At 36.3% G+C, this 27773-nt stretch overlaps 1 protein-coding gene across 6 annotated transcripts in view; it reads right to left on the bottom strand.

The window, feature by feature from the left end:
• KCNIP4 (potassium voltage-gated channel interacting protein 4) overlaps positions 1–27773 on the bottom strand; it is a gene marked incomplete at both ends in the record, with an annotated part of 439123 nt that overhangs the window by 192616 nt on the left and 218734 nt on the right. For 2 of the 6 annotated variants that reach the window (XM_084285596.1, XM_084285600.1), the window contains one exon: positions 20076–20175. The exons of the other annotated variants lie outside the window; for them this stretch is intronic. In XM_084285596.1, the coding sequence (XP_084141722.1) occupies positions 20076–20175 (100 nt within the window). Of the gene's footprint in view, positions 1–20075; positions 20176–27773 lie in introns of those variants that run through there. 6 annotated transcript variants of the gene reach the window in all.

Raw genomic sequence — 27773 nt, 5'->3', positions numbered from 1 at the left:
TGGAAAGAAATGTAGACCTTGTTCTTTCACTTAACTAACGTTTTTCTACACATTCCTTTTTGGGATACTATATCAGCTCTGCCAAGAGGGGTGAAAACATAATTGGAACTGACCAATCAATATATCATCATCTCTGGAGAGCATGGAAAATATGATCGAAATTAAAGAACTAGTAAGTAGTAATAAAATGATTGCAAAGAGTCTGAAGGGAAAGGTGAATCAATCCAGGAAGATGTTTACAAAATTAAGTCTAGATCTCTTTGGTCAAATACGTTTTTGGTGCAAAAACTGCACCAAAATTTAGTACAACAGGAGTTCTGTGCCATCAGTTATTATGAATAATTTTGGTAACAATATTAAAATCTAATGTCAGGCCTATTGATGTTGCACAAACATGTCACAAATCAAATATATAAATGGGCATACTACTACAAGAGCGCTTCCCTTTTTGCTTTTAAAGCACTAACAATCATGTGTGAAAAGTAAATTAATCAGTGCTCAAAACTACCCTCCCAGGGTTTGAACTGCCAAAAATAGGAGTGCCAGAATACCATAACATTCCATATAAATTTAAGGAGTATCAGAGACAATGAATTATGGACTGACCACAACCCCCACTCCCCTGAACCTCTTTGGGGGGAGGAGGTAGCGGATGGTGGATGCTTTAGCTGTGCTAGTCTGTTACTAGCAGTTGGTAATAAAGTACATTAATCTCCCTATTCTGAGTCCATTCTGCCCATGACAGTAATTAGTGAGTGATCTCTCTGTCCTTATCTCATCCTGTGAGCCTTTTTTTTCCCCATCATGTTTTCTCCCCCTGCTCTTTTGAGGAGGTGGAATGAGAGAGCATGGTGGAATCTAGCCAGCCATCAGTGTGAAACTGCCATATTACTATGGTGCCACATTTTAATACTGTGAAGTCAGTATAGATATAGAAGAGTGGAGGGATCTCAAAGTACTCAGATATTTGCTGACGCCTACATGCACTTCATACAGATCATATGTGTTTTTTCCTTGTAAGTAAATGGGGGCATTTTAACTAAACTTCACAAGAATAAAGTGAATACTTGAGCAATATGAAGGAGAAATGAATGTTAACCTGTAATTAAAGTCCAGGAAAAAAAAAAAGACAAAACACAGGTCAATGTCTGAACAAATGTAGTAATATACTTGATTTAGACTCTTTATTGAAAAGACCCTCAGTCACAACCTGTTTCGATTGATCAACAATTCTTCCACTAATGTAGGTCAGCCACCTAGCTAGCTAATTTTTTTAAACTATTTTTGCCACTGAGATAAAGTCTCTACAACATCTAACATGCTTTAAGCAAATGTTTATGTATGTAAATTATAAGGCGATCTGGACAGTTGAAAGCCAAAGTGATAAAGGTGGAGGATCTGGGTGGAGGAACTGCATGGAATGAAAAACCTCCCTCCACTGAGACCAGTCATTCTTCTGCTGGATATACCATAAAGTAAATATAATAAAGATGAGCCTTGTGATAATAGGTATATATAACAGGAAGGATTTAAAAGTTTTAACATTCTCTTTAAATTAAAGAGAATGCTTGGAGTGAAAACACTCACTGTTGCAAACACACGGACAATTTTAAAGTTTGGAGCATGAAACAAAAATTGTAAGGAGTAAGAGCAATACAGAATAGAATGAATATAGGAAGACATGAGATGAGCAAAGCAGATAGCTGCAATACGAGCAGATGTTACAGAACAGGAAAATACCTGATAAAAAGTATACCAATTACACTTCTTTAAAAAAAGGCAGTTATCCATAGAGATGTCCCGTGTAAAATTACAAGAATGAACTGAGACTGAAATGAAACACATTCTGTTTCCAGCTGTGTCCCAAAATACAGACAGATTAAAGGGTGGATTCCCATACCAGTACATTTGGGGAAGCAACCAACAGAAATAACTCAGATGAAGCAGGAGAAACTCAAAGTTTCGATGTGTGATTTCTTGCTTCAGAGCACACACATGAGAGGATGTGGCATTTAAACAATAGGACAAAACCTGGCTGCACTCAGCTAATCAGACCTGCCAAGACCTGTATCTGTCTTCTTCATTTATATAAATATAATCAACTGCTATCTCACTGTGTGATTTTCTTTCTTCTGACTGACTCATCAGAAGGGTGAGTCACATGTCAGGTGTGTGACTTCCCACCAGCTCTGGAGGAGGCAGACATGTATTCCATACACACTGGTGTATCTGCTTCTCAAATTTAATGATTAGTGTGCCTGCAATTACTTATAGAAGAAAAATCACTGGTGACAAAACTACTCAGCCCTACATTCCTTATCCAGACCAATGAAATGCAGAGTATTCAACAAATAAGTAAGGACAAGGGACGGGTCAAGGAACAAAATTATATTCTTAAGTCAAATGCTTTGGGAAGATTTACTATTTACAATTAATCCTTATCTTCAATTCAGTTTAATGCTAACACTGATTAAAAAAAAAAAAAAAAAAAAAAAAAAAAAAAAAAAGCACATTTTCTTTAAAGAAAAACTGAGATAATACTATGGGCTTTTAATAGCATTATTTTCCTCTCACAAACTATATTAATGGAAGAAGCATACACACTACAGTTAAAAATATGAGACTGCAGTATGGGAGAGCAGTGCCCTATTCCTAGAGGGTTTTTGGGCTGCAGTAGCTGTCTTCAAAATGCAAAACTAAGGTTGCCACGATATACCCCTGTCTGGCTTGCAGTTGAGACATAGAAAAAAAATAAGACAGAAAAAAATGAGACAGAAAAAATAATAATTAAGGAATAAATAATGCTAAAATAGGCTATATGCAGCAAAATATTAAACATGAACTAAAAGTTATGGGTCTTATCCTTGTATAATGTCTGTCATCCCCCCCCAGATGGTGAAATACTCAATTTGTAATCTATTCTTGTAGTAAATAAATCAATGCAATTAGTTGTTTATTCAATTTGAGATAACTGCTGTGACCTCAAGATTATCTGTAAATTTTTATGTTTTTGTTTCACATCCATAAACTGTGAATGTGCTTTAGTAATAGGACCTCCAGATTACTTGGAATTAAGGTAATTAGCTTTTAAATGTGACATCAATTTATCACACATTTTGGTATTTGACTCCACAGTTTTATTTCCTGTATACTGTAAGGGACATATTCTAGAAGTGTAGGTATAGTATGTTATATTAATAATAAAATTAATAAAATGAATTTATTAATATTTTGTATATCTTTGAAATAAAATATAAAAATAAAAAACAACAAGATAATAAAATTGGTATAATACTGTATTGAAACCAAGACCCCAAAAGCTTTTATTTTAAAATCAAAGGTGAAATGCAAGTCATGAATATGAGCATTTTTCCTCATCTTTCTGATAGTCAATAAGCACACTTCAAATATATGTTTTAAGGCAGCGGTCTGATTTTCATAAAGGATTTTGTATTTTGCTTGTTGTCTTCTTTTATTCATATGAGCTTCTTCAGCCGTTGCCCCTGGAAACACATGCTGCAAAGCTGACCACTAGTCATAGTGCAGATCAGATGAAGCTCTGAGGAGTCAATATTACTTATTAATATATTCTCCAAAATTAATTTTGTTTTATAATTAAACTTGCCTACAAGAAGATATGCTTGTTTAAAATTGAAGCTTAGAAATATAAACATATCTCCAAAAGCAGATCAAATCTCTGAACATCCTCATTACACTAACTAGGTAGACAGTCCCAACAGAAGCGAATTCTTTTGAGTTTTGAGAAAGTTTGGTTCAGATGAAAGCTAACTGAGATGATGCTTTAGAAGATATTGTGCATGGAAATAAGTTGTTGACAGTGAGGAAGATATAGCCTATGCATTTCTTGAGAATTTTGCCCAAATACACTGAAAATACACTACAATCACTTCAGCTCCATTGATTTTCTTTAAAGAGACTCTGGCTAATAGTTCTGCCTAATTAGCTACCACCAAAAATGCTATGGGTGAGGGACATAGTTGTAAAGACTTTCTAGGCTAGAACCATATGGCTTCATCTATTCATTTATTCTAATGCATGTCAGGTCAGTAACATATTGCTAACATATTTAAAAATTATCTACGAAACAAGTATAACCACAGGATGTGAAAAACCTTTAAACAGATGGTTAGCAATGAATTGCTGGTCAACAAATGCAATAGCTTGACAGATAACACACTGCTTAAGTACTGCCAATTTGGCAATATTACCTGGACCAGTGCCGACACTGTTCACGGCTCTGGATTTTTTATTTGTTTTGGTTTGCTTTGTCATTACTTTTCACTTGGAAACTAAACAAAATTCTTGATGAAGAACAAACAAAAGCACAAGTAAAATAGCAGCATAACCCAATGCAAAATCATTATATTGTCAAAAGTACTCATCCATCAAATGCATGACAAACAGGACAAGGGAGGTGATTCTGCCCCTCTGCTCTGCTCTCATGAGATCCCATCTGGAGTGCTGCATTCAGTTCTGGGGCCCCCAGCACAAGAAGGATGTGGGCCTGTTAGAAGGAGTCCAGAGGAGGGCCACAAGGATGATCAAGGGGCTGGAACACATCTCCTGTGAAGACAGGCTGGGGGTTGTGGGGTTGTTCAGCCTGGAGAAGAGAAGGTTTAAGGGAGACCTTAAAATGGCCTTCCAGTACTTAAAGGGGGCTACAGGGAAGCTGGGGAGGGACTCTTTGTCAGAGAGGGTAGTGATAGACAAGAGATGGGGGCTTTAAACTAAAAAAGGGTAGATTTATACTAAATATTCAGATGACATTCTTTCCTATGAGGGTGGTGAGGCACTGGAACAGGTTGCCCATCACTGGAGGTGTTCAAGACCAGGTTGGATGGAGCTTTGAGCAGCCTAGTCTACTGGAAGATGTCTCTGCTCAGGGCAGTGGGGTTGGAATTAGATGGTCTTTAAAGTCCCTTCTAATCCAAAGCATGCTATTATTCCATGATTTACAAGAAATGTTGTAATCTCAGTTTTCCTTTAGAAAAAATACACTATGAGGAAGTTTCACTATCAAAGGTAAGCAGGTGGATTTGAGGAGGGGGCTACCAGTGTGGTAAGACATTGATTTCTAAAAATAGAGATTTTTCTTTTTTTTTTTTGATGACTTTTTTAATTTAGTTGTTGATGTTAAAGAGCAGCAGGAAACATTATTCCAGTCTAATCTTCTAAAGAATCTTTATTTTTCTTTTGCATAGCTTTTAATTTCCTGTTCATCCTATAAATGTTTAGCCCACATTTCAGATATGCAGCTTTTATGTTTTTATAGGCTTTCACTATTGTATGTCACTAATGGAGAGGTATCATTGCCCCTACAAAATACTAATTTTCTTATAAGGAGTAAAGAACTAGACTCACTTTTTTTTTTTTTTTTTTTTTTTTTAGACCTATAAAATATGGCTTTTAGTTATATAGTTTGAATTTCAAATGAAAACCATTGTACAGTGCAGTGATAATTATCACTTTCACAGTTATCCCAAAAGTGAGAAAAAAGTATAACAGCCTGTCAGTTTTGAGAGAAACTGGGGGAGATCCAGCTTCAGTTTACAAAAGAGCAAAAGGAAATCCTATTCACCCATTCAATTTGTGTCAGATTTATAACATAATCTCAGTCCATCATACTATGGCATATTTGACTATATTTTCTCGGGTACTCCATCTTTCACTAGGCACTTCATGATTTCTGTAATGAGTAAAGGTAAAAGAAATTAAAAATTAAAAACTTGCTGTTCCTGACTGCAAAATGATCCTCTGTATAAACAGCAAAATCAATCCTGTACAGGTAGAAATGTCTTTGCAGTTCAACTGTCTAGCAGTTGAGCTCGGGAATTCTAATTCTACCTTAACATTGACAGTCTCTGATTCTAAAAATAGCCATTTTCATGTGTCAGGCTCAGGTTTATTGGCGCTGATTTACAAATAATCAACCTTCAGCACAAATGCTTGATTAAAACTCACATCCAAAGCTGGATGTGGAGAGCTGAATGTTCACTCATATCATTAGATTCTAGATGTTACAAACCAAATTCTGTAGTTGATAAATAATGCATACATATGCATCTGATGCTGTTTCTGTAAAGTGAGTTCACCATTCAAATGAGTGGTACTAGTGTAAAGACCTTTAATGGAAAACTGTGCCTCAGAAATTGGTACACTGTAGGAAAACCATACCAAAACAAATGTAATTCACTCATTTGGTATGTTCCCATTCTATGGCTAGCCTCACAGGGAGAATAAAAACTGATTCTTTCCCAGTTCTTTCAAGAATTTGTTTCCTACCCTCATGCGGGCACAATGTCACATGCTTTTCAATAAAGACGGGGGGAAAAAAAAAAAAAAAGATAAAACAAAGATAAAATATATTTTTGAATAAACTGAATTCTAAGCCATTTATTGCTAGGATGCTATTTAAAAGACTTCACTGTGAACATATATAGGAAACTAAACTCTATAGGTTCTTCTTTTAATACTTCACTGCTTTTTCTCTCTTTTATATTACCCCCCACTGCACAAAATTACATAAAATTTACTCACCACCAGAAATTCTGTAAGAAAAGGACCAAAAGCTATTAACAAATAATTATGCATTCTGCTGCTGCACTTTACTATAGATCCCATACTTGGCTAACTGGACACAGATTTTATTTATAAAAATATAAACAAATAAATGGTAATAATAAAAAAAGATCCATCTATTGATTTTTGGTCTGCTGGCTCTTATCTCTCTTTTCCGCAAAAACTACCCTAAATTAGATACCAATTATGAAAACACAATAAGGCATCCCACCTTCAACGGTAACAAGGTTGCATTTGTTGGGACCATCTATGTACATATTCATTGAGAACTTCCTGCTGAACTACCCTGCTCTCTCCTATTCTTAATAGCAAAGCAGATAGCCTGTCAGCAAGACATTTTTAACTCTTATTCACTTATTTCTAAATTTGTAACTTTTTAATTGAAAATGCCAGGGAATGGCACAAAACTGTGCCAGGGGAGGTTCAGACTAGACATTAGGAGAAATTTCTTTAACATCAGGGTGGTCAAACCTCAGACTTCCTAGGGAGGTGGCTGATGTCTGTCAGTGTTCAAGAGGCATTTGGATAAAGACCTCATTAATATGCTTTAACTTTTGTATATGCTTGGTAGCTGGGAATGATCTAGATGATCTTTGAAGGTCCCTCCTAGGTGAACTATTCTATTCTATTCTGAAAGGGCACTATGAGCATCATGTTTCTGTAATCACCTTTCCCTTTCCTCCTTTTCCCTCCTTATGAGGGTATTGATGCTTCCTTTCCAAAGCAACAAATTTCTTTAAATGAAAGATGATCCTTCCCTTTTATTTATTTATTTGGATGTTCCCAATCTGTAGCAACAATTTCCTACAGCCTTTTCCTAAACCCATATGAAAGATACACTGGGTTAAGATTTAAGCTGCACTTTCTGATTGATTTCCAGAATACATTTTACATTCAATACCCCACATAAAAAGCCCATGGAGAACTGCATCACAACAATTAATGATACAAGGTTTTTATTTTTCTTGATATATGACTCAGAAGCCCCTGAGACTTATTTTTTTCTAGACTCAGTACAGCAGTTTCAGCCTCAGACTATAGCTCCAAAATAGCAACTTGCATAGTTTCTATGTTAACAAATCACAAAATGTCAAACTGACACGAACTATAATATTTTTTTACTCTGTCTTTTAAATAAATATATTTCATTTAGCAAATACTGGCATAGTAAATATACATTTTAAACATATTATTAGACAATGATGTATGAAGATCTCAATTTGACAAGTACTTTGTTCAACATTTTTAACATTATGTACCTCCTACCAAATAACTTAAATGCCTGTAATGTTTGAAATACCATTTTTTTCCTCATGCAAATATTGAAAACCTTTATCTATAAAGCTTTAACAGAAGAAATCCTTTAGGGTCATATTGAATTCTCCCCCTCTCCCACATAGAAATGTGTTATTCTATAGTTCACCACTGAATGCAAAAGATCAAGAATCAGAAGAAAATATCTATAATATCTAGAAATTTTGCTATCCTCATAAAAGTAACAAACTATACAAAGAGTTAACATGAATGAATTCAAAATGTGGGAATTTTTTTGTGTGTGTATATATGCATACACACATCTTTATATGTGTGCATATATATCTTTATATCTGTGTGTATACATATACACACAAATCTTTATATGAATGAGTCTCTACTTTCCAGAGTTCTGTTCTGACAACGCAGGTACAAACACTTGAGCTTATCAAAGTATGACTTTGGTATGCATTTTACCACTCCAATATTTCATGCCATCTTTTTTTTCCTTTCACATTAAAACTTGAGATGAATATAAAGCTCTTTGTTTCAAACTTAGAGTCATCAATAAAGCACAGCAAGGAAATAATCACAGGATGTACTGAATATCAGACTAAATTTGCTAAAGGATTTAGCCAAACTGCTTTTTACTACAGAAAATATGCATTTATCCACTGAAAATTCAAGATGCTAAAATGTCTGTTTTTTTGGTTGTTACTTTCCCCTCTCCATCCAGTCATCTTCAAATACACAAACTCCAGGTTGACAATAACTAATACTAAAATAATTTACAGTTTTAAAATGCTGCTATTACTGCTACAGAGAACAGAGTGACTTTTTCTGCAGCCTAGAACTGAAATGCTTAAGAAGAAAATATGTTATACTTGTTTTAACCACATGTAATTAAGTCATTTTTTTAAATTTTATTTTCCTGAAGATACTCATGTATTGTTTAGAACCAAAATTGTGCTGCATTTCAGAAAACCTCCATGGGAGGATCCTTTCTGCATGACAAATGCAGCTGAAGAAACTTGCTAGAAAGACAGAGATGTATTTTCACAATTATAATGACTATGAAAATAAGAGACAGATTACAACCTGGTTTATTCTGCAAGCTTTCTGAATCTTGGTGGGGGGAAGCTAATTATCAGTTAGAGTAAGCTGGAGAAAAAAAAAAAAAAAAAAAAAAAAAAAAAACATATGTGCTTTAGGGTAAAAAAACAGCCCAAAATGAGGTGATGGGAACAAGAGATACAATGATTGTGCTGAAAGAAGACAGAAGAAAATTGCAATTAAAAACCAAATGTGATTGTTATGTAACAGAGGAAGACTGTAAGATGAAGTCCAGCAATTGCATTTCAATTACTGTAATGGATAATTATGTGTTAGGCTCTAATGTGAAGGACACTCCTTTATAAAGCAGTACTTTTATCATGCATTATACATCACTTGCACACCAGGCACACCAGGAAAAAAAATTAAAAATAAAAAAAATATCTTTTTTCTTGTAAACACTAGGCAATTACTTCTAAATAGATATACTGGAAATAAATTACTGCTGTACACAATGGAGCCCTTAGAAGTTCTTATTAAAAACAAACAAACAAACAACAAACTTTATGATGAAATATTATGCAAATTGCATGAGCTTTATAAGACAATTGCATGCCCTGAGATTTTGTTAAAATGCTGGATTTTGGAGTAAAACTAGTAACTCCACAGTTACTAGCATACTGGTATACCAGTATTACTGGTATAATTAGTTATTGCTAATTTTTTTTTTTTTTTTTGGTAGTCTTTTCACATTTTCAGTACACATTCTTTCTTTCTGAAATAGACCTGTCAGCAACAGATCATCAGTGGAGATCTGTTTCTCAGAAAGTCCGCTTAGAAGGTATGAAATTTTAAGGGAAGTCCTGGTGTTATTATTATCATCATCATTATTATTATATTTTACTGGTGGTAGTAAACTATAGGGTTTCTGGATATCGACAGTTCCTAAGACCACCCTACTCCACAGACATTCTTCCTAGGATCTCCAGATGTGCTCTACATGTATTCATTTGCTTAATGCAAAGCCATGCCTTTGAGTATGTTAAAAGAAACTGTATAATTAGCTAAAGGGTTCTAAGGAGGTAAAAACATAAAAAGGGAAATTTTCCAAAGTGTATCACTTGTTACACACAAGAAGACCTGGAGGACTTTGTGTTTGTTTGTTCCCCTCCCCCATTCTCAGTATCATACTCTGTTATCATCTGGCAATAAATTAAATTAATCTTCCACAAGCTGAGACTGTTTTGACTGTGACAGATCTATTTTGGGGATACTTTCAATATCCAAAGGACATTGAGCTTTAACAGGAAAAAATAAAATAGAAGAGAAAGACCCAAAGAAAGAAGAGTTAAGTTTGTTTACTGTATAGTATTTACACATCCTTTTGTATACAGCTCTTGACACCAGTATCTGTACAGAGATAGCAGAAGTGAAGTTCAGAGGACGTGACCCTTGAGTACAACTGCAAATGCCTTTCTTGTTCTGAAATTCAAATGAAAATTCTAAGTGGATACAGAGTCACTAAGGGTGCTTCCAGATGTCACAGAAGTTTCAGGGAAAATAAATAAATAAATAAATTTGATAAGAGTTTGATTCTTGAGAGCTTAGGAGCAAGGAGGACAAGAGTAGATGTGTCAATCCTGTATCCAAAGATTGTTCTTTATAACAATGTTCTTCAGTTTTTTATAAACTCCAAGAAATGTATAAGAACTGAAATATATTCAGATAAGAACCACAGAAAATATTTTGAATCTGGAAACCAAAGAGTTAAAGAGCTAAAAGAGTTACTTACTTAGTCTCTAAAAGAAACAGATTAAGATATCTGATGCTACATACTATCTAGCAAAGAGTAGGCAAAGATATTACATACCTAGACCTTGAGCTGAACAGCAACAGAAGCCAAAAGCAGATATATCATTTCCAGCATTTGAAGTAATTAAACACTGGACCAGCTTGTCAAAAAAAAAAAAAAAAAAAAAAAAAAAAAAAAAAAAAGTCTTAATGACCTAATGGCATTAAAAAAAAAAAAAAACACCACCACCAAAAAAAAAAAAAAAAAAACAAAAAAAAAACCAACAATCTAACTGATGTTTTTGTAGAGAGATTACTTTTCAAATGTTTTAGGTCTATTAATTATTAGCTCAATCAAAAGAATTCTAACATTCATGAATGGAATAGCACATAATTTGTCCTGATAGAATTCAGTAAGCATGCAAAGAGAAAAATAAGTAGCATTTAATGTATGAATTTAAGCAGAATATTGCATTTTTGGGGGGGAATGATAATTTAAAGATGATATCAACACCTGAGCAGATTAAGAATTCCTTCCTGTTTTAATGACATTTTTATTATTATTGAGCTATTAGAACAATTTTGATTGTAGGGAAATTTACTACATTTGATTATATCTCAACTTGCTAAACAACAATTTCAAAACAACATTCTGCCTTCTTTACTGTTTATTTCTTTACTGTTGAAGACTATAATATACTGGTAACTTGATTCAACTCAAAACTCTTATCTGGCTTTAAAATTGACCTGAATGTGAACTCTGAACTTTGTCATGATAAATAAGAGGGAAAGAGTTCTAACTTGTCTTCAAATCCCAAATCATAGGCATGGCATTTTCTTTGCCACATTTGGGTAACAGTAGAACTTTTATTTGTAAAAGAAGGTTTAGAATTCTTAAACTCAAAATTAATTAGACAATCTAGATTGCTATTGCATGAAATATACATAATGAACATATTACTTTTGTTCATTCAAACATATTAAGAATATAGAAAATTCAAGCTGTATAAAATGCCTTTTACCACCAGCTGTAAGTCACAAATGAAGCAAGCCAGACCTCCAATACAGCTGTTATATCCCTAGCAAAAGATCTTGCTAGGTGGTCAGTGGCAGACATTTTTCTGAGAGCCTATGTACTTTTTTTTTTATGGTCTTGTGAACATAAGTTTAAATCTCAGACTTCAAAGGAGGTAACTCAGATGGCACATTAATACATTTTAAATATTTAACATGCATAACCTACAGCTAAATAAAATTTGACACAGAGTGAGAAAAAAGTTCCTTTTAACAAGAAAATACTCAAGGACCTAATTCAGATTATAGATTTTTTTTCTAGGTGGGCACACTACACACCCTCTTGAAGTGGCAGAATTTGGTCTTATCCTCCAAATGAATAGAATTACACATGGACATTATGGTTTATCTTCACAAATTGGACTTTCCAGAAATATCAGGCTCATTGTACACATAGTACAGGATTGATCTCTTCCTGCTTTTTAAGCATAGCCGTTAAGTTCCACCACCAGAGAAATTTAGGCAGGCTGTTTCTTGGTTCTGTTAGTCCTGACAGCTTCTGAGACACGGGCAAGAAGTGCCTGCATGTAGGTGATTTCTTCTACTAGCAGCAGTTGTCTTTCCTGATGACCTACAGGCACTCCATCAATCGATAAGGGCAAAGTCATAAATACTGCTGATTGAGTAGGAGCTTCTGATGCTAAAAGAACATACCAGTCTGTAGATGACTTGTTCTCTGCATTTGGAATCCTAACAAATTCCCTAAGAAAATGGGCCTGGTAAGCAACATGAGCTGAAGGATGAATGACTGATCTTCTGAAAAGACTTTTTGAAAAGAAGGTTGAGAGAAGAGAAGAGTTCACTTTTGGGCCACACCGCAGTGACATGCTGTCCTCCCTTACCAGTCAAGATCCTAAAGAAAGTTTTGGAAAAAAATGTTGCAACATTCCTAATACATAAAGCAGATTTAAATAAATACTTGTATAATAATTAATCTGCTATACAAGAGAGAGCAGAAGGTTTTCTAAATGGAGATAATAGTAGCAATTAACCTTGAAATGTATTACATTAGCTTTGAAATATTTGTAAACTAGGTAATAAGAAAGTTTTAATATAAAGTGTTCTTATAATGCATTAGTGGAATCAGACTGTTTTTCAAGAAAATGCTAATCTCAGTAATGACAAGGTTTTGACAATACTGTAATATAGGCACAACCTGAACCTGTGAGATGAAGTATTCAGAAGTGTAGGTACTGTTTACAAGAACATATGTAAATTGGATAGTTTAAGCAGACAAAAATGCACTCTTGAAGGAATAATTTCTACAAGAATAAGTTTATTACCAATTATTCATTTGTGCTAAACCAGGGAGACAGTGGTATGGATATTGTTAGTGGTCCAAAAGGCATCTCTTTTTACAAGTGTCCTACTAACTGTGAGGTGTGACACTCCTTACATACTGCAAATAACTCTTCTTTTTCTTCTTCTTTAAAAGAATATCCTACAGATTTGGGTTCTGGATCTTTAGGACTTGCTCCAGAATATTTCATCTCCCCTCGCACCATATGCATGCACAGAAATGCTTATCCTTATATTTGGTCATCACCACCAATGATTTTAAGACACGATTAAGGCAAAAACCAGAGGTGTTTTATCTGATTAAATCATCTGCTTCATTAGATTCAGGCAGCATTTAGTCTGGCTGGACAGAATTTCCTACCAGATGCTGAAAAATTCATTGACAGCTACCAGAGAAATAGGTCAGATAACTAGAGGAAAAAGCTCTCCTATTAAAAACAACACTATGACCACAAAATCTTCCTTGTACTCTTAAGAAGATATACAATTGCTTGTAACTTAATGAAGAAAAAGTTTAGTTGGCATAGTAGGTTTAGTTGGTCTTTAGTTTTTAAGTTGATTTTTAGTTGGTTTTTAGTTTTAGTTTAGGTCTTTTAGTTGGACTGACACAGAGCTAATGGCTAGAAAACTTACTTACTTAAAATGGAGTGTAAATCTGGGAGTGATTCAGAGAAAAATATATATGTATAAATCAGTAGGTGAAGATAGGGAGAAAACTGGCATTGGACACTTTTTTAACAATGTCAAAAAAGGGAAGTTGTGAAACAAAATGATCTGTTGTCTTTTGTCATCCTCATAGCACATCTAGGTTCTGGATTCACTCCACCTAGTCTTAGAAAAACCTTGTAACTCTCTTAATTTGAGAATATCATTGACCCAGATGAATGTATATGGTATAAATTGTGCACTTTTCAATTTGTACTACCCACTCTTAGCTAATATACAGGCCAGAAAAAAAAAAAAAAAAAAAAGGAGAGAGAGAGAGTCAACAACTGTTTCTAGAGGGCATCTATACATTTTAATGAAAAGGGAATTGAACATTGTAGAGAATAAGTAAAAATCAAGGCATTTATACTGATAGGCAAACACTGTGCTGTATATGCTTTTATTTTGCTTATGGTGGCTCTTTGACAGTAGGAATGTCAAATTTACCTATTTAAATTAAATAAATAAAACAGATACTTTCATAATACAAATTTTATATTGAGTAGCCAGTATGAAATAGGGAAAGTAAATATCAGAAGTTGTCTCCCTGGGGGAGATAAAGCAGACCAAAATCACAGGACTTTCTCATACCCACGTTAATCCCATAAATTCTGTGAGGTTATTCTCTAAAATTGCAAAAGAGTAAAAATGAGCAATAAGGTTTTAGTAGTCTTCCATTCTATAGCAAATGAGGCAACTTACACTTTTGCAAAATCCCATTCTATATGATATAAATAATAACAAAACTGAAACAGAAGTGAGACCCTTGTGTTCATAAAATGCATCACAACTACTCATCACAGGAAAGCTGAGAGTCCTCTGACTAACTCTTTGCTTGGGTCTAGTATTCTGATCTTTTATTATTATTATTTTTAAAAAAGGTTATTTATAAACTCACAAGTTTGTAAAGGGTGTTGTATTGTAACGTGGAGCATAGCGTTCTTTATTCACTTATTCCTTTGACATCTGTCTTTCACTTGCAGTTACAGTATTTGCTTACTGTTGACCTCCGTGGATGTAAAGCACTAAACAAGCCCATGAGTGAAAATTAGTCCCAAGAAAAGCATCTCTTCAGCAGATACTGACCTGGGAACACTTAGAACACTTTTCAGCAAGAATGGATCAGCCTTCAGAAGATGATTCAGAGATATTGGACTGCTTTAAAGCAGACACTGCTTTAAAGAAGGCACCTATTAAAACTGCTTTGGTTAGCAAGCTTGCTTGCACATTTCTGTTTTTTGATGCTGCAACCAGAACTTGAGGCTTCTAGTATGGAAGACAGCTTGCCACCATCTACAAATGACATAGTAGTGCTGTTTGAGCAGAAATATTTAATCAAGGAAAACTTCACTGGAGTTCTATGTTGAAGATTTCTATCTACTGTTCACCCATCCACATCTGAGTAGTTGTTTTAACAGCTGTCTTGATTCAATTTATCTTTTTATATATATGGACTCTTAATTGAACAGATTACTTCTAAGGAATGGATGAAATTCCTAATATTAAAGTTTCTATCATCTTTGTTCTTTTGCACACTGTCAGCTCTGTCTAAACTTTTCACATATTGGTCCATGGTCGGTTTCAAATTTCATAATTCTGTACATAGCTTTCTTTGACATCAAGAAGAAAGAGTCACACATAGATCTTTGCCTGACCCCATACACTTACTACAAACTGTTTCTGATATGAAGCTAGTGATAATGAATGCTCTGAAATTAATATTCCTCCATTTCCATCCACAGATATCACTGTGGAGGGTGACATCACCGTGGAAGCACAGAAATTCCTAGCAGATCATAAACTAGATCAAAAACAACTTAACTGGGTGCTAGTTTCAGAACAATCACAAGTAACTTTAGTGTCATTTCCACTCACTGTCTGTCAAAAACAGTTGTAAATATCACAAGCAACTCCTCGTGTCTCTGTGGCTTTTGTCTGCTTCCCAGATGCTAAACTGGAAGTTGTCAGTAGCCATCACAATAAAAATGGAATTAGAAGCTGCTTTGACATTTTGGAGGAATCAAGTTTTTCAGTAATTTAACTAAATTATAGCAATTTTATCTGAAAAGTTCTACTAATGCCACTCTTGGGGCTCCTAAGAAAGCTTTTTTAGACACTAATCTTGATATTATCATATTAGATATGAAAAACAGACACTCAGAACACACATTTCACAGAAACATGTATGACTACTACTATAACTTTTTTTTTCCTGTTAGAGGTACTACTTGCTATGAAAGTATTTCTTAACAAACAATATTTTTATATAAATATTCTGAATCACTTATATTCTTTACATTTCTTCTCTGAACCTTATCCCCAGTGGTACTGGTTTCAATGCTTACACTGAGGAAGAGTAGCTTGGTAGATGACATCAGTCAGTCTATTTGGCCTTTTGCAAGGTCACACAGTCCCACATGATCTTCAGATCGCAAAAAGATCAATTTGAAATGCGGACTATTCGGTGAATAAAGAATTGGCTGTGTGGCCACACCCAGAGGGTTGCAGACAATAGCTCAATGTCCAGGTGGTGGCCAGTAATGAGTGCTGTCCCTCAGGGATCTGTCTTGGGAACAGTGCTGTTTAATATCTGTATCAGTGACATAGACAATAGGATTGAGTGCACCCTCAGCAAGTTTGCAAATGACTCCAAGCTGAGTGGTGCAGTCAATACTCCAGAAGGAAAGCATGCCATCCAACAAGATCTGGACAAGCTAGAAAAGTAGGCCCATATGAACCTAATGAGGTTCAACAAGGCCAAGTGCAAGGGGCTTGGCTCAGTGCAATCCTAGACATGAGCACAGACTGGGAGATCTCATTGAGAACAGTACTGCAGAGAAGAACTTGGAGTCTCTGGTGGATGACATGAGCGAACAGTGGATGTTTGCAGCCCAGAAAGCCAGCCACGTCAACAGAAGAGTGAGCAGCAGGTCAAGGGAGAGGATTGGCCCCCTTTGATCTGCCCTTGTGAGCTTCCACTTGGAGTACTGCAGCCAGGTTTGGGACCCCCAGCACAAGAAAAATCTAATTTTAATTTTGAATGATTTTTGGAAAAACTTTTCATACAAGAAGAAATGTAATTGATTTTAAATTTCCATCTACAAACTCTTATTGATAAGTTTCCTCATTACATTTAATAAGTTTACATTTAAAACAATACAAACTTTATTAAGGAAGACATAACAATTTGCTAAGAGTTAAAGAGAAAGTCTGCACAATCCACAACCAAAGAGAGTGAATAAATCTTTTCTGCTACTTATCACTTTAAAAGCTGTCATACAATATTAAAAACATCTATTTGAAAACACTTTTATAATAACAGCAGAACCACTCAGCAGCTAAAGGCAACTGAGAAAAAACACAGAAAGCACAGTTACCTAAGTGATTGCAATACATCATAAAATAATACTTAATCTACAGATAAAGTCCCTGCAACCCACAACTTACAGAAGTGTATAAATCTATTCTGCTACTTATCGCTTTAGCAGCTGTCATACAATATTAAAAGCATCTATTTCAAAATACTTTTACTACAATTACAGAATCACTTGGTGCTTGAAGACAACTGGGCAAAACCACAGAAAACATACTGTTACCTAAGTGAGCACAGTGCATTAGGAAATAAATATTAGCAAATGTATATAATATTTATTCTGAAGATATTATTTTCATCATTGTCTTTGCATACTATTATTATACATATAGTTTACATTAAACACTATGAAGAAAGCAGAATATTATACATAGTAGTTATTAAAAGACTACAATGAGGAAAATGTGGTTTTGCTGTTGATTTACATAAATTGCACTTGAGTTTTTCAAATTAAATGTGGAGGTGGTTCACAACATTCAGAATCACAACAAACCAATGTGGAAAGAAAAAAAGGCTAGCTTCAAGCTTTTGGTAAGGATTTAGATAGGGACAATTCTGAAACTCAGATCTTTACATATGCTTCAGTATACTTTAGAGAGTTCAGCATACTGTTTTGGGTGCAGTGAATTATAGATCATTACTGAATCTACAGATGATTTTTAGATAGATGTAGCATATGTTTCATATGCCACAAGTATGTAAAACAAGTATGTATTTGTATGAAACATGCAAAAACATTTAATTGGAACACACTAACCTTTGAGAGAAGAAAAAAAAGCATATAGATATTCTGAGCACACTTGTAAAATTCATTTTTTTTCTTAACATTTTACTTAAAAGCATAACATTTGAACAATTTTATGATTCATGCACTTTTCATTATGGATGGAATTCTTAAAACAATTTTTTTTCCCCAGGAAAAATGCATAAATCTATTTTATTTATTTATTTATTTTTATTGTGAATAGTTCAGATCTTTAATTCACAAGGTTAAGAAATACCTGGGGAATAAACCTGCACTGTTCCTGAACTATGAGCAAATGAACCCATAAGTTTGTGCTAGGTATCTAATGCCTACTTTCATACATTATCGTTTATATCTATTACTGGATTTTCACACGTCTTTTATCTCATTTATACCATTTGAATATCACAGAAGAATATACACCTTCCTGTGATTTCCTTTGGCTGACATGCTGGAAAACTGTACTGCACTAGGAAGAAAGAAACTTTAAGATTTCATATACATATGTATATGTTTCATATACATGTATATGAAACCACACTTTTGTGGTTTATTATTATTATTATACTGAGGCAGACAAAATAGGCAGCTGCATGATAAACTTATTTCTTACAGAACTCTTACAATCACTTACAGGCAGCTCCACTATATTTCTAATTGCCTTCCCATTATCACCTTCCCCAGCCATAAAAACAAGCACAGACAACAGTCAAATGCTAAATTTTACCAAGGAACTGGACTGTATGTGAAGCTCAAAAGAACACAGAGACCTGCCAACCAACCTAGGAAGTAAATACCTTTTTTTGGGGGGCAGAATCTCCACAACCTCTAATGCTGCAGGTAACTTATTACATTTCTCAAGTTGATTGACACTTCTATTTACAACTGAACACAAAACAAAAAGAAAAGCAGAAGTTAATGCATTCAAAGGGAATTTCTCTTGTCGTTTCAACTCAGCGTAACACACTCCAATGCGTATATACATTCTTTGTAAAAATGCACTTGATAACACATTTTTTGTGAGTGCCTGCCGGGTTTTCAGATTCTGTAATTAACACTAGCAAGTCCATCTGACACAGCAACACAGAGAAACCTTTGAGTGAACTTCCCTGTTTCAAATCACTTGAAGAAATGACTGCATTTCATGAAAGGGTTACACAAACAGCATTTTCAGACCTTTTCATAAGAGCAAATTTTGCTTATATTCTCACTCGTTAACACATGAAACCACAATCTCTCAGTCAACAAAGTTCCCCTTTTCACAGGCATAAGTATATACACTGTACTCAAATGCTATCTTACAGAAAGATTTGAACATACATATTTCTTCACATTTTTTCAATATTTGAGACAGAACATTTAAGTCTGAAACCTGATGCAATGAGTATCACTACGTTATCAACTATGCTGCATTGTTTTTTTTTTTCTTTCTTCTTTTTTTTTTTTTTTTTGATTAACTCCTCATATGGTAAGAGTAACAGTGCCTTAAGAAAAAAAAAATCAATATTCCACTAGCTTTTGCAAATAAGAAGCACATTGAAAATAACATAAGTTTCTTATTTCTCATTTTTACTGCTTTATACACAAACCATATTGATAAGAAGGGAGAAGGTGATCTGAGATAAAGCATCAAGCAAAAAAACTTGCACTTAATTGCCCTAAGTGAATGCTAAAGTTGCTTATTTTGAATCTGAGCATTGCAGTTCTTCCTCAAGGACAATTTTAAGTTTTAACAGTACATTAAGTATTCAACAGGTTTTTTTAATGCTACAAAAAAACATATCTTGAATTTACAACAATTCCCATCTAGACGATACTTGCATGAATAGGTTAGATGAAAATTTTAAGGCAATATAGCAGTATTTGCACGTTAGCATCCCAAAAGCTCCTGTGACACCTACTGTTTTAGAACTGCAGATTTATAACAGGAACAAGATATTCACGTTCTATTCACGTTACCTCTGCTCAACGCTTAAGTTTCTACTTGCGGTATTCAGGACACCGGTGTATTTTTCTTGCGGAAGAAAAGCGCCGCAGCCCTAAGACCGCCCGCTCGCAGCCCCCAGGGCTGGAGGTGACCCAGGCAGCGCCGCACGCCCACCCTACAGGTGCCCCTGGCCTCGCTGCAGGAGCAGAGCCGGAACATAAAGAAGGACGAGCCACCAAAAAACACTCCCTTACCTTCTAAACCCGCTTCAATCAGCCCAAACTGTTCCAACACTTTAACAAAAAGCACAATCACGATCAAAACTGCTATCATTTCGAGCCCTTCCAAGTTCATGATGAGTTAGGTCATGGTCTGACCACAGCCACTGAGGAAAGTGCTCTCCTGCCCGGCTTTCTTTGCAAAGCCATTAAACTACGCGCAGAAGGCTCCTACGAGGGAAGGGGGAGAGCGGGAAGGGAGGAAGCGGGGGGGGCGGCATCCCATCCACTCGAGCTGGGGCCAGCAGCGGCGGGCGGCTCCACTCCGGCCTGCCGGGCACCGCAGCCGGTCCCCGAGCGCACTCCCTCTGTCGGGCGGCCCGCCGTGGAGCTGGGGGCTGAGGGGTCCTCCCACCCCACCCCGGGTCGGGTCACTCGGGAGACGTCCGCGGGAAAAACGACGCCGAAACGCCTGCGGCCGGCGAAAGCTGGAGGCGGCGGCGTCGTTGCGGGCAGCGCGCTGCCATGGAAACGCGGGGAGCGGGCCCGGCGCCCGGGCACCGAGGGACGTGAAGGGCCTGAGGGCGAAGCACGGAGCCGAGGGGGGGAACCGCGGCGCCGGGAGGGATCGGCCCTCCGCCGGCCTGGGCAGCGCGCGGGGATTTGGCCGGTGCGTCCGGGCAGCTCCTTGCCTAATTACCCCGGGTTACAAAAAACAGCCTACAAAACTGTTTTGTAGAGCTAGTAACACCGAGTTTTGCGCGTCAAGAATCATCTCTCATCTTCAACTGTCACAAACTTCTTCGATTCTACTGTCTCACGCTCACTGAGGTTTATTTAGTGTTTAGGCTGATTTGGAAAAGAAAATTTTAAAAGAATGGGTTGAGAAGGAAAAGGAAAAGCAACCTCATTGTTTTTGATGGTCTCTCACTTCAGTAGGATGTGTTGACCAAAGTATTCTCCCAGTGAAACATTAGCAGCAAAATAACACAAGTACTAACCATAGGTCTGAAATGGTGTCTTCCACCAGTATGGGCTGCTGGCCTACCTGCAGAGGTTTGCAGTTCTGTCACACACTGCACAAAATGCTATTCACAGTTAAGGCATTACTATTTAAATCCCTTAATAATTTAGCATCTAAGAAGGAATTTACAGCAGAAAAACAGCGCCTTTATTACAGCAAAAATGGGCACGGGAACAATTGCAAGAAATTTAATCTTCTCTGGTAGAGTATTGTCATCCACATGGTTGAAATCCATTACCATCCATTTATTTCTTTGGATAAGATTCAAAAAAAAACAGTCTTTGTGTCATGTAAGAACTGGCAGCAACTTCTAAATCCCCCAGGTATACTCACATTATGATGGGTGTTACCATTACTGAAAACAATTGAAAGAAGTGGGAATATGAGGACTGATAAAATAAATAGAAAAGAAGAAAAAAAAAATTTTTTTTCTACTGTGAATAGGCAAATCCATACAGCTTAGTGCTTTGCATGTCACTATTCTATGCTTTGTTTGCTCAGGGTTGAAATCTCTGAAACTACTTAAGCTTCTTCTGTCAGAAAACCTAAAGTTTAATGCTCCATCTTAAACATGGGCTTTCTCTGCCTGTGCTCAGGACATACTGCAAATCTCAAAGTTTGTTTTCATTTCATTTCTGTAGGCCATTTTTCCTTAGGTAACCATGCCTTTATTTACTTCAAACTTTCTTCTTCTATTCTTCTGTCTCTTATTTAATCTGTTTCAAACAAGGTCAAATACCCTCCCCTCTAAGCTAACTTATCAATAACTTCAAGGACAATGGGTCCAGCTTTCTGTAACGTGGGACTAAAATGGTATAATTTACCATTATCAGCAACATAACCTCTGCAACCTGTGTGCATGTTAACCAAATGATTGATACAAGCTGTGTCTCAGTACATGTAACATTGCCACCTGAACTGACATATTCCATTGCATTAATAGCTTTCCTTAATACTTGTCTGCTGCAAATGTTGACATGAACAGAAAAGTAAATGCTTTTTAAAAAGACCCAATATTAACTACTTCTGTGACAACAGCGGTTGCTGTTACAGTCAAGGAAGCCACACCAGCCTCATCCAGTGAAGTGCTGTGTGAGAAGGGAATGGAAGGATGTAGCTGCAGCTTTCTGCAGGTGGTGAGACAACCGCCTTGGGACATAGAAGGTAAAAGCACAAAGAAGTCTGGAGATCTGGAGAAAAATTCTAGGAGATAGAGGAATTAGGAAGCTCTTCTCTGTCTATCCTAGCAGCAGCATCTACCTCCATAGGAGAGAATGGGTTTAGGACTGCTCCTGAGGCTGACAGTGGCCGAGCTCAAGCCAGAGTCAAGAACAGAAAAATGGCAAGCAGAGGTTGTGGTCGAGGTTCTGCAAAGAAGGCAGCTGTGATTGCTCCCCAAACCTGGATTCCCATTGCTGACAGTGAGTAAATAAGTAGTACACAGTGGGGGATCTGCTGTCTGCGGTCTGCCTTACCAACTATGAGTAGGGCAAAGTAAAGAGTTTTTTTCCAGAGGTGTAGGTCCACTGCACCTATGTCTAATGCTGAGTATTTTTCCAAGACATAGCATAGAATGTACAGAAGAAAAGAAGGAAGCACTATTGCTCCAGTTTTACAGATGGATGCCAAAATGCTGTAAGAATAATAATCTCCAGGCTAGGACTTGGCAAGAAAGCTGTAACCAAACTCAGTAAAATTGGCTGAGTGGTCACTCCCGAAGAGAGGTGATAAGCAGTGACAAAGTCAATTTGGAGGCTAGTGAAGCAGCATACCTCAGGGATCAGTATTGAGTCCAGTTCTTTTTAGCATCTTCATTAATGATCTGGATGATGGGAACAAGTTTGCAGATGGCGCAAAAATTGGAGACATGGATGATGCTCCAGAGGGTTGTGCCCTGGAGGGACCTCAACAGGCTGAAAAAGTAGTCTGACAGGAACGTCATGAAGTTCAACAAGAAGAGAAGTGCAAAGTTCTACATTTGGGGAGGAACAACCCCAGGCACCAGGACATGCTGAGGACCATCCAGCTGGAATGCAGCTTGGCAAGAGTTGGGTCTTGGTGGACACTAAACTAAACAAGAGCCAGCTGTGTGCCCTTGCCAAAAGAAGGTCGATGGTGTCCTCAGCTGCATTAAGCAAAGTATTGCCACTAACTCAAGGGAGGAGATCCTTCACCTCTACTCATCGCTGCTGAAGCCACACCTGGAGTGCTGGATCCAGGTCTGGGCTCCTGAGTACAAGAAAGACATGGATGCACTGGAGAAAGTCCAACAAAAGGCCACAAAGATGATGAAGGGACTGGAGCATCTCTGCTGTGAGGAAACACTGTGAGAACTGGGTCTGTTCAGCATATCCTGGAGGAGACACAGTGGGGATCTCATCCATGTCTATAAATACCTGAAGGGTATTTATATACAAAAGACAATGGAGCCAGGCTCTTTGCAGCAATGTCCAGTGACAGGACGAGAAATTGGGACAATCTAGAACACAAGAGATTCCAACTGAGCACATCAAGAAGCACTTCTGATGCTTCCTTGCCACACATACTGTGTGGGTGACTGAGCACGGCACAGGCTGCCCAGAGAGGCTGTGGAGTCTCCCTCCTCAGAGATCTTCAAAAGCCACCTGAACATGGTCCTGGTCATCCTGCTGTGGGTGGCCCTGCTTGAGCAGGGGGATTAGATCAGATGTCTTCTAGAGGTTCCTTCCAAGCTCAACAGTTCTGTGATTCTCTTTCTGTGAATCAGCCATGACAATCTCCTCTATATTTTGTTCTTGTATTCATCACAGTTAAAGATTCTTTTCCTCATTAGGTCATTGCTTGTTAGCAAAACTTTACAAAAAATATATTTCTCTTGTAGGAAGGCAAAATACCCCCAGAAGTCTCTACTTTTCTACCTGCTTAGAAATGGAGTTGACTCTGTTGACAACTAATGTTACAAACTGCATGGAATAATTATTTCTCTCTCCAAATAGCTTTCCAAAAATAATGAAGAGACTGTTGATTTCTTCTTTTCCTTACATTTAAGGGAGAAAAAAAAAAAGTCATCCTCATTTACCCATGCAGTTTTGTCAGAATACAGGAGGAAGAATGTAGCTAACACATCTGCAAATATTGAAACCCTATTTCCTCTCTCATCTAACCACCCAAGACTTAATATATTGTGGAATTAAACTTCAAAAAGGTCTATAAGATAGTTAGGAATGGAGGAAATAGGAATGTGAGGAAAAGACATTAATGTATAAACTATTATTACATATAGATGTTTTATAAAGAACTGCATGTAGCTGTCTTTTTCTTATTTTGTAACTACAGATAAAAAGTTTCAGCCTAGAAAGTGTTATAGATTCTGTAACCTATTCAAAAAAGCATTTAGTACATTCTTACTTTTTATCACGCGAGTAAATATATTAAATTGACATCACTGGTCATATTTCAAGCTAAAGACATATCTAAATGTTCACTTCTCATATTGTGATGGAGGTCTAAACCACAATACAGTGAATAAGTTTACATTATTATGACTATGATCCTGGGTACTATGAATCATATTGCTACTGCTTAATGTTGTATATCACAAAATGTTAATGTTAAAAAAAAGACCCAGTCAATTTGGACTGAGAAGTGATAAGTGGGTCTACAGATGGAATCCCAGGAATGCTTATATTCTTCCTTACACTTCTTATGCACTCACATTCACCAGGCTGCCATTAAGCCTCTCTCAGGATTTTGTCATGACTCCAATCAGGATTTTTAGAATTCTAAGAATTTATATATATATATATATACACACAGCAAATCTTCTAGTTCATCAAATCTCTGAGCGTACGCAGCAAAGGGATACAAACTATTCTTTTAGCTTTAGTCCTTTGAATGTAATTCTCTTTCTCAGTAAATATTTAATGAATCAAAAGATACAAAATGCAATGATGTTATCAGCCATTATATTAAGTCTTATAATGGACCACACCTTGCAACTTTCCTCTAGGCAGTAAGTCAGTATGGCTTGACTTCCATAGGATCTTTCCCAGATTAAGTACTGGGGGAAAAAAAAATAAAAATTACAACAATATGACATCACAGTACATTATTTCTACCTCTTTACAACTTTTACCTATGTTCACATCCCAAACTGTGCCCAACTTTTTTTCACTTGTCACTACTCAAGGAGTTACCACAGTTTGGACATGATGATGCTTACATGATGTCAGAAGACAATTTCCTAGTCCCATCCAAAAAGTCAGATTACTGATATGCATGGTGATGCCCTAAACATGCATTCCAGCTCTATATCAGAAGGCAACAATAATTTTATGGGCTAGCATGCACGTGTAACTCACCCAAAGAATCTTCAGTCTTGGACAGGGGCAAGGTGTAGTCATGAAGCTGAAGTTCTGGCTCTTCACACTCAGCATTGTATTTAAATAGCAATACATTACATCTTGTGCTTTTACAGAAGTGACTAAAATAGAAAATATTATATACTACAATATTGGTAAACAGGCTTTTTGAAGACTTCTTGATGTAAAACATCCTCACCAGCCAACTGATTTGAAGTCCCAGTTGAAAAGTATACCTGAAGCTCTCATATCATAACACTGCTCTTGAGAGTTCTAGTCTGCTATAAAAAGTCAGAAGCAGCATACAGTCATTTTGCCAGTTATTCTAAGTAGTCATTTGAACAGTCTTTGGATATTCTCTCATCCTTAAAATTGAATTATATTTCAAGTTTATCCCCATCCATACTGTGGAAATGTGGCTCCCTGAATCTGTTAGTATATTTTTCTGGAAGTTGATGCAGATACTGTACTAACGGTGGCCATGAATTATATGTTATTTGAAGATAGACATTTTCTCAGCATGTTGAAAAATGCCATTCAGATAACTCCATCTTTACTGGAAATTCTTAAACCACATTAAAAAGCAAAAATCATCAAAAAAGTTCAATGTCAAAAATGTCAGACAACTACATTTTCAAATGCTCTGTAGAAACTGAAGCTGAAAAATTCTTGGCTGTTGCAATTCCAAAGATGAAGCTCAACTCTCCTCATGATTTGTTTGTGCTACTTACTTATTAGAAAGGATTCTGTGTGTCTGAGCTAATGTTTGTAAGACAAGTAATTTCGCTGAAATTTTTCTAGCCATGTCAGTCCTGTAGCCCTTCAACCTGGGTATCTCTTATTTATTTCTCCCTTTGTGTTCTTGAATCAGGGGTATACGTAATACCACCAGTGCAACTGCTCTAAGATTCAGTGTTTTTCCTGTCAAAGAATTAAATTCTTAATTTAGACTTTCCTGTTTTTGCTTCTCAACTATCATGATTTTCTCTTTGCTGTCCTTAGCAAGTGCTATCTTTCTTTTCTTTTTATCCACTGAGGATACTGCTGCTAATATCATCGTTCTGGGTTGTCACTCCAACTTTCTCAGCCCTTTACATTTCCCTAATGGATCCATTTCAACATACACAAATATATTTGCTATCACCTTCAAGGCCAGTCTTAACATATTACTGCCATACTTGGACACTTCTGACTTTCAAAGAATATTGAGCTGTCAACTCCCTCAATCAATAATGATAGCCTTACTCATTCATAAATTAAACTTTATTCATAAGAAATGTTGCTGGCTCTAATACAGCCCTTTAATACATTCTGAAATATTAATGCATCTGTTCTCCCTCAAGTTTCTCCTTAAACTGGGGTAATAGGAAGTCCACAATGTCCTGACAAAACCTCAGAAGTTACAGTGTTGTTTCCACCATAAAAATTTCTATTCATAATTGTTTGCTTTCCCATCCCTGTCACTCTACCTGAGCTCTTATTTTATTCTTAAATATTAGATGTCTTGGAGCAATTTTTGTTAACTTTACAAAACACCATAGTACTTTGCTTACACAAGTCCAACAGCATCTAGATGGTATAGGAATATGGTCAGAGATTTGTTAAAAAAAAAAACACGGTATTTTAACCTGTATGTGGAATACAAAAACTGATCCATTGCTATTCTTAACTGTGCTCCCAAGTCAGTTATCACAGTAAATTTTTTGTCTCATACTAGGAGAATCATTTTAGTAAGCCACTTTCTGTGAAACTCATATGTAGGAGAAACATCTGCAAGGAACTATCTGCATACTTACTGTTTGTTACATGTGTCTGAAAGACATTTGCTTTTGCAGAACAAGGCTAAGTGAACATAAGCAGAGATGATAAAAGCTCCAAAGACCTCAGTAGAATATCTGCTTCTGACCCCCTTGTGTCTTTTTGAAAATACCTACCTCTAGAAAATAAAGCTGTCTAAATTATTAAATTAAGTATATAATTCTCTGCTACTTTTATTGACTACCATAAAACAGCCTGCATCCATACTATACACATCTCTTTTCCTCTAAAACAGTATGGCTATAGAAAATAAAGTTGAAATAAAAATGCTAGGATTAGTTTCTGGTCTATGATAGCTACTAAACCATGTATAGGGGTTATTTAGCAGAGTGCTAGCTAGCACAGGCCAAGAGTATTACAGGCACTCTTCTAATACTTTAATAGAGTTGATGACAGTGTCTCAATGTGCAAGAATGTTTCCTGGAAGTGTTTAATTAACTAGTCTAGACACAGTCTAAACTTATCAGCTGCATTTTACGTGATTCAGTGTAATACTTTGAGAGCTGACATTAAAAAGAGAATATCTTCGACTTCCAGAAAACCTGCTCCGAT

Source organism: Netta rufina (genome assembly GCF_964035555.1).
Source record: "Netta rufina genome assembly, chromosome: 4".
Taxonomy (NCBI): Eukaryota; Metazoa; Chordata; class Aves; order Anseriformes; family Anatidae; genus Netta; species Netta rufina.
The sequence above is the reverse complement of the archived record's forward strand: the minus strand, read 5'-3'. Positions and strand labels throughout refer to the sequence as shown.